Source organism: Panthera uncia (genome assembly GCF_023721935.1).
Source record: "Panthera uncia isolate 11264 chromosome E2 unlocalized genomic scaffold, Puncia_PCG_1.0 HiC_scaffold_19, whole genome shotgun sequence".
NCBI lineage: Eukaryota > Metazoa > Chordata > Mammalia > Carnivora > Felidae > Panthera > Panthera uncia.
The window spans coordinates 16,888,344-16,896,534 of NW_026057588.1; the positions used below are offsets into that span (position 1 = coordinate 16,888,344).

At 47.7% G+C, this 8,191-nt stretch overlaps 1 protein-coding gene across 1 annotated transcript; it reads right to left on the reverse strand.

Moving 5' to 3' along the window:
* Positions 1-6,634: 6,634 nt before the first annotated feature.
* On the reverse strand, positions 6,635-7,930 carry LOC125916179 (free fatty acid receptor 2-like). Its single transcript, XM_049622350.1, has one exon. It carries the CDS (start codon positions 7,706-7,708, stop codon positions 6,635-6,637), a length of 1,074 nt encoding a protein of 357 aa, XP_049478307.1. The 5' UTR covers positions 7,709-7,930.
* Positions 7,931-8,191: the final 261 nt, after the last annotated feature.

The window sequence follows — 8,191 nt, forward strand, 5'->3', positions numbered from 1 at the left end:
TGAACTTGCGTGTGGCCAGCTTTCTCACGTACTCCCATCCCTGCCCCTGGCTGTGTTCCTTGTTTGGTCAGTTGCCCCTAGTGAGGATCTTGTTGAATCGGTTAGTCTTCAGCCCTGCCTCACAAAACCTCTCTAGAGTCCCCGGACACATGAGCACCCAAGAAGAAAGTGAGGCCTTACACGGCCCATCACGTCTGCAGGCAGCACCTCTGATCGTGTCTCCCCGTGTCCCCGTGCCCTTCCTCTGCACCACCTCTGTCTTCTCACCTCTCGTCTGCATAAGCCATATAGATCCGGGGCAGCCCCGGTTTGCTTGGAAGCCATTGGACACAGACACGTGAATGAGTGGCAGGTTGTGCTTTCCCACTCCACAGGAGCTGCATCTGGTCTTGGCCCAGGGCCCAGGGCCAGCAGGGGCTGCATTCTCATCCTCAGGATTCCAGCGTCTTATCTATCTTCCCTTCGCTCCATTGTCCGTCTGCGCTCGCCTCCAGCCCCCTTTTCTCCGCAGGCCGGGTGCGCTTTCTGCATAAACTACACAGTGGGGGAAAACCCCTCTCGGCTGCATTAGTTGTGTCGTTTTACCTTTATGCTTTTGTTGAATGGTCACGAGAGTCCGGATTGGGTTAGGAAAGGTGAGGAATGGGGAGACGGGCCACTCTTTTATCCCTAGAGTCCTGGAGAGGCTGCCTGCCCCACAGGGCCCCACAGGGTCCATGTGTATGTCCATGAGGTTCTTTGCAGGTCTCGGGCCTCACCTGAACCCCTTTCTCTGTTGGCAGGTAGCACGTGCCTAGCCCTTTCCCTCCCACTCATCACCTTGTGTCCACTCCAGGGCCAGACTCGCTGCAGGGCTGGTCTTGGTGGCTTCTGCTAAAACTGAAAATGCACATTCCATGCCACCCAGTGGTTCTCTGCTTCGAGGAATTTTCCCACATGTGTACGAGGAGGCATGCACAGGGATGTCCAAAGCAGCATTGTTATGCTGGTGAAAGATAGATTATCCAAATGTTTATAACTAGTGGAATGGAAAACATGAAACCGCTTTTAAACAGGATGGCATTTTACTCAGCAGACAAAGAAATGAATGAGAGCCCTAAGCTTCAGTGATGAATGTCAGAGGCGTGGGTATCAAAGACATGATTTGGAAGGAAAATAGCAAGTCACAGGATGACCATGTGATATTTGTGGACATAAAAAAAAAAACAAAACCACACACACACACACACACACACACACACAGAAGAGAATACTAAACTGTGTTTGTGGGCTCAGGTACATTTTATGGACATGTCCATGGACCAGAAAGATACACTTCAATTCCAAAATAATATTGCTTCTGGCGAAGAAGAGAGGAAATTCAGTGAGAGAGAAACATAATGGGAACATCACCTTAAAAAATCTGAAGAAATGTGGGGTGCCTGGGTGTTGCAGTCAGTTGAACGTCCAACTTTGGCTCAGGTTATAATCTCATGGGTCATAATCTCATGGTTTGTGGGTTTGAGCCCTGCGTCTGGCTCTGTGCTGAGAGATCAGAGTCTGGAGCCTGCTCTCTCTCTGCCCCTTCCCCATGCACGCACACTCTCATTCCCTCTCTCTCTCTCTCTCTCTGTGTCTCTCTCTCTCTCCAAAATAAATAAACATTAAAAAAAAATCTGAAGAAATATTGGTGCACCTGGCTGGCTCAGTCAGAACATGGGACTGTTGATCTTGGGGTTGTAAGTTCGAGCCCCACATTGGGCATAGAGATTGCTTGAAAACAAAATGTTTTAAAATATGAAGAAATATGATTGTTAACAAGCATTTACTCTGCATGGTGGGTATAGGCATATTTGTTATGTTTTTAAGTCTTCACACTTAAACTTTTGATTTGAATTTTTAAAATAATTGAAGAAAGACTGATCGCCACTGTGAGCAATTGAGGAATGATATATCTTTTGGTTGCGAGCGACTGACAACCCAGTTCAAACTGGCTTAAGCTCTTAAAGAGGGAGAATTTTTGGTTTTCAGATCTGAATAACCCCAGAGTATGTCTTGCTTTGGGATTTCAAATGCGTGGACTGCTTTCTTTCTAGTTGACCTCAGCATCTCTCCTCAAAGTGGCCCCTGAAGCCAGCATTCTCCCAAGGCGAGTTCAGTAGAAGAAGTTCTTTCTCCTAAATGGTTAAAAGAGAAGGGCCCGGCTAGCTTTCCTTGGCCTGGGTTGAGTCACATGCTCGGGTGTGGACCATCACTGTGGTCAGATGGGCTCTGCTGATGGCTCGCTCTGGCCCTGGGTCACACCTGTACCCCAGAGTATGAAGGAGGGGGTGAAGCCAGCTCCACCAGACATCACGGTTGGGGGTGGTGTGGGAGCGGTGCTGTCGCCACTGAAGGGGGACGCCAAGAAGGCCAGAGCAACAGATGTCCGCCTTGAATTGCCAGCTCACTTTTGAAAAGGGATTGCAGAGCGTGCCGTGATAAAGCTGGAATCTTCGAGTCCAACAAACAGTTTGCCCTTCGCCACTTGCCTCTTATCACTCTGCACCCTTTCCCGGGTAATGGGGCTTCCTCATGGGAGTGATACTGGAAATGCCTGAGTAGGGCTCTCAGTAGACGTCCCGTAAGTCATCAGCTCCCCACCCAAGTCGGGGTGGGGGCACAGACTCTGCCAAGTGAGCTGGGAGCATCGCAGGTGTTTTGCAAATAGGATGGAGTAGATGGATTGAAAGCACGTTTAATATCATTTTGTCTTTGCCAAATAATACTTAATGTAACGTAAACTACAAACAGTGTGCAGTTCATTGTTGTTACTGTCAAAAAGTCATGCCTTCAGCGATTGTGAGGTGCTCACTAGGGGTGTGGTTTCTTGAGCCCAGCTCGAAGAGAAAGCTGTCCCCTACGTTTACATAAACCAAGTGACCTGACTTCATGCCAAAGTCCCTTTCCGGTGGAAGTTTCCCCTCACCACCCTCAACTTGCAAACCAGAGAGGGCTGAGGAGACTCTGCTAATGGTATCTTCGAGCCTTTGTTTTTCTTCCTTAACACCACGCTCCAGGAACCGTGGATTTCCCAGGAGGTGCGACGGGGAGTAGCCCTGAACTTAGACTGTATGAACTACTTGTTACCGAGGACCCCGGCGGCCAGACTGGGGCTGTTACTGGGGCTTTGTGAAGCACCCCCCCCCCCCCCGCCAAAAATAAAGCACGCTCAGTATGTTCATAACTTTTGTCCCGACAAGCTGTCTTTGATCTCTGCTGATGAAAATCAAACGTGCAGGTTTTTTCAGGATGCCGTAGGCCAAATATAATTAGTATGGAGATTTCCGGTTTGTCCAACTTTCAAGAGAAGGAACCCTACCTGTATTTTGGATCAGCATACCACCACCTAAGTGCAGATGAAGTGATCCTCATCCACGGAACAAGAAGAAAAACGCCAGTTCAAAGGACCTTTGGAACAAGACTCTTGACTAGCATAAAGTGGCGAGCGCACAGTATCCGACCCATCCAGGCCGGTCTGCTACTCTTTTAGCTCATGACGGGGTGGTTCCGGTTTTTGCATCTCCCATTTAAAACATCAAAAAGCTTTGCATTTGGCCAGGCAGACTTTAAACTCACATCTCCAAAAGTTTAAGTGGCATGAAACTTTATGAAGTGGTGAATCATTCCGTGCCGATACACCAGGAAGCACACTGTTTTTCTGGACGTGCAGTGGCATCCAGCAGAACCCGCGGAGGCCCCCTTGGCACACTAGATCGGCAGTTCTCAAACTTGTTCCTCACAGGACCCCTTTATACTCTTTAAAATTCCGAGGGACCCCAGAGAGCTTTTTAAAGTGTTATGTTCCAGCCATTGACATGTACCACATTAGAAGTTAAAACAGAGGACATTTTACTTTCTTAATGTTTGTTTATTTTTGAGAGAGAGTGTGAGCAGGGGAGGGGCAGAGAGAGAGGGAGACACAGAATTTGAAGCAGTCTTCAGGCTCCCAGCCGTCAGCACAGAGCCCGATATGGAGCTCCAACTCACAAACCGCGAGATCACGACCTGAGCTGGTCAGACGCTTCAGTGACTGGGCCACCTGGGTGCCCCAAAACACAACATTTTAAATATGTATTAATTTATTTAAAAATAATCAGAAAACCATTACCTGTTAATATAAAGACATACTTTCATGAAAATAACTATATTTTCAAAAGAAAAAATCCTAGGGAGAAGAGTGGCACTGTTTTACATTTTTGCAGACCTCTTTAGACCTCAAGCTTCACAGAAGGCAGCTCTATTGGCAAAGCTGTTATCCTATCACATGTCAGGTAGCTGCTGAGAAACTCCCCTGTGCATTCATTCGTGGAAGGATGGGAGCGAAAAAGGCAATTAGCATCTTAATATAATTATGAAAGTAGTTTGGACTCCTCAGATCCCAGAGAAGTTCTGGGACCCCAGGGGTCTATAGACCACACTTTGAAAACTGCTGTATAGGAGTCACATAGTTGAATGCTGTCTAGAACACCAAGGGAAGAAGGAAGAAGGGGAGAGAGGAACCAACTAAGGAACCCTTAACATGTTAAAACATCTAAAATAACCACTAAAATACTAAACACAGAGTATATGATTTCCAATTCAGTGATATGAGAAACAGATATGAGAATGATATGAGAAATGAAAAGAAATTAAAACAAAACTTAATCCCAAAGGAAGGCAAGAAGAGAGAAAAAAGAAATATAAGAAGGTGAAGAAAATAGCACAAAATAAGATGGTAGGCGTTTCATTTTTTTTTTTTTTTCTTAAATGTCTGTGTTCACTGTGATAATTCATCTGACTGTTACAATTACTATTAGGCCATTCGCAGTATGAGTGTATATTTCAGTATGTGGGTACACTTCCATGGAAGTGTTTAAAAATAAGATGGGGCAGGGGCACCTGGGATGGTCAGTCAGTTAAGCATCCGACTTTGGCTCAGGCCATGATCTCACAGCTGGTGGGTTCGAGCCCTGCATCGGGCTCTGTGCTGACAGCTCAGAGCCTGGATCTTACTTCAGGTTCTGTGTCTCCTTCTCTCTCTGCCCCTTCCCTGCTTGCACTCTTATCTCTCTCTCTCTCAAAAATAAATAAACATTGCAATTTTTTTTAATTAAAAAAAAAAATAAGATGGGGCAGAAATAAATCCGAGCATATTGGAAATTATTTTTATATAAGTGTAAATGAATAAAACAATACAGGTAAAAGACCAATACGGTTGAATTGTCAGACCATATTACATACAAAACATCCAGCCACTGTATATATTGTTTGTAAAAGATGCACTTGACCTAAGGATATAGAAATTTGGAAAGTAAAAGGATGGACAGTGATGTACTGGGAAAATACTAACCACGAAAACAAGTTGGTGTGGCTATATTTATATCAGACCAAATAAATTTTAAGGCAAAAGGAATGACCAACATTTCATTTTAGCAGGAAGACAGAACTACGAGGAGTAGACAAGTTCACCATCACGGAGGAGCAGGTAACATACCTCTCCATGTAACTGGTAGATCAAATAGAGCAAAAGTAAATAATGGTTATAAGGATTCGAACATCACAGATGAACAAGTTTGATCTAAGGTGTGCAGAGACAACATGCGCCTGACGATTGCAGAATCTATGTTCTTGTCACACCTGGAACGTTAGATTGACAATATTCCAGGCCCAAAAGCAGTTCTCAACAAATTTCAAAGAGTTGGAACCATTCAAACCGTATTCTCTGGCCACAGTGCCATTTGGGTAGGAACAAATAACGAAAGGATCAAGAAGAATTTGTATGCTTGAAAATAAAGCAAATGTCTAAACTTGAGTCCAAGGAAAAAAATCCTGTGGAAATTAGGGCCTGTTAGAACTTAAAATAGTGCAAATTATGCAAATGCAGCCTTGTAGCATCCCCCTGACACTGCACTTCATAGTCTTACATGCTTGCGATAGCAAAGAACAGAGGTTACAGATGAATGAATGTCAACTTGAAATACGTTAGAAATCGAGCAACTGAAAAGACTCCATAAAGTAGGAGGAAGGGAACAACCCAACACTGATGAAATAGAAAGCATAGATAAATACCAGAGAAGGCCTTGGGCTTTTGAAAAGATGAGTTTCAACAGACTTCTGGCGAGATAGATGACGCAAAAAAGAAGACACACATACACAGTGTTGGAGACTGAAAATAGGGCAGAACTACTGAAGAGTATCCTGACCCGAGTTACCTCACACCAGAGGTGACTCTTCCCTCACGGACTGTTTCTTTTCTTGCCCGTTTCATAGACTTGAGCCAGCAACCGCTTTGGCTGGGGAGCTAGACCTCCGGGCTCCCATGGCAGGATCCTGTCTGACTCTCCAGACTCCTGCCTGTGCTAGACGTTCAGACCTGGAGCGTGGAGCACCCCCCCGCCCCGCCGAGTCAGGGCCAAGGATCGAGCAAAAAGCTTTGCACCGGCTGAAGGAATGCTACCATCATATAGCTACTGAATGGGGAGAGAATTCCAAGGATAAAAGGGCTGTGGCTGACCAGAAGGCAGTGCCGGCCACAAATAAGGAAATGTCATAACTGCCAGGAAACAAAACAAAAGCACCGACCCAGTGGATGAGTTGGATTTGAGAGGTCTACTGCTCTTCTGTGCCTCTTAAGCTAGGCACAGGTGAACTCACCCCAGTTCTGTTTCACTGTTCCCCGTTTGGAGCCCTCCCCGCAAAATGTTTCCCCGAGCTGGCAGAGTTGGTCTCCTGTGAAGCCGACGTTGGCCATACCCAAACTCTCATCTCCTCTCTCTGCGGCGGCTTCTCCAGCCTTTCTCCTGCAGCGCCCTGCCAACGAGGCAGCCCAGCTCTGCAGACTCCGTAGCCTCCTATCCAAGGCTTTGCGCATAACTGAGGAGGAGAAATAGAAAACCAAGGGGTCGATGCAAGCATTGAGAGCACTGAGCAACACAGCGTACACCCGCCATTTTTCACTTTTTCCCTCTAAGAACCCCACCACGTGAGACACATTGTAGGGCCCAAAGCAGACCAGGAAGTTGAAGAGGGTCACGGCGGCCAGCGCCACCGCTCTCCAGCGCTTCCGCGTCCCCACTTGGGGTCTGGAGAGCATGATATGCACAAAGCGCCAGTAGCAGAAGATGGTGACCAGCATGGGGATGAGGAAGAGGGTGAGACACAGCTCTAGCCGCACAGGAAGCAATATGGCCAGCTGCTCTTGGGTGAAGTTGTCATAGCAGAGAGGGAGGCCGTTGGCCTCACCCCCGACCTTGTTGGCTGGTAAGTAATGGACGATGATCACAATGCTGCAGCGTCCGAAGGACAAGAGGCAGGAGACCAGAGAGGCGATCACTCCGTACACGGGTTGACGGGACTGCTTGTACTGCACGGGGAAAGCCACGCTGCGGTAGCGCTCGATGCCGATGCCCGCCAGGAGCCACGTGCTGTAGTAGATGCTGCTGTAGAAGCCGTAAGCAGTGAGGGCACAGAGGACATCCCCCAAGGGCCAGAAATCGTAGGCGGCCTCAACCATCTTGAAGGGCAGCAGCAGCAGCAGCAGGAGGTCCGCCAGCGTCAGGCTGAGCAGGAGGATGTGAACGGGCGCAGGGTGAGGCTGGCGGACCCGCCCCACGAAGGCCCGCAGGGCCAGGAGGTTGGCAGGGAGACCAATGAGAAAATACATTATGTAGACAAAGAGAAGTCCCAGGCTGTGGGGACTCGGGGCCATCCTTCCTGAAGAGACAGAAAATGAAGTCAGAATCCTCTCTGACCATGGGCTTCCCAGCCCCAAACCAAGGTGACTCCATTGTCAGCCTCAGTGCGTCTCCTCTCCCTGCCTTGCCGAGTGGTTGTGGCTGACCCTTCAAAACTGAGCACTGCTCTGCTTCCTGTGCGTCAGGGAGAAAGAAGGCCTCCTTGCTCCCTTGCACAATTACTTCTGGAAGGAAGAAGAGGAAACGAAAGGAGAGGAGAGGTGGGGAGGGGAGGGAGGGAGGACAGGACGGAAGAAAGGAAGGATGATTAGTCTCCTAAACGTTGTGATGTCTTAGAAGTTCCCACAGGAAAAGTTCTGAGGTCTCCAAGTCCCCACTAGAAAGGCCCCTTTGTGAGGGCAGTGAGCTCATCTGTCTTGTTCACCACTGTGTCCTAGGACCTGGGACCGTGCCTGGTGCATAGTAGGTGCTCAACACTATCTGTTGATAAATGAATG

Excerpts from the sequence above, each read along its gene's own strand:
- LOC125916179 (XM_049622350.1), bottom strand. The coding sequence starts at position 7,708 with ATGGCCCCGAGTCCCCACAGCCTGGGACTTCTCTTTGTCTACATAATG.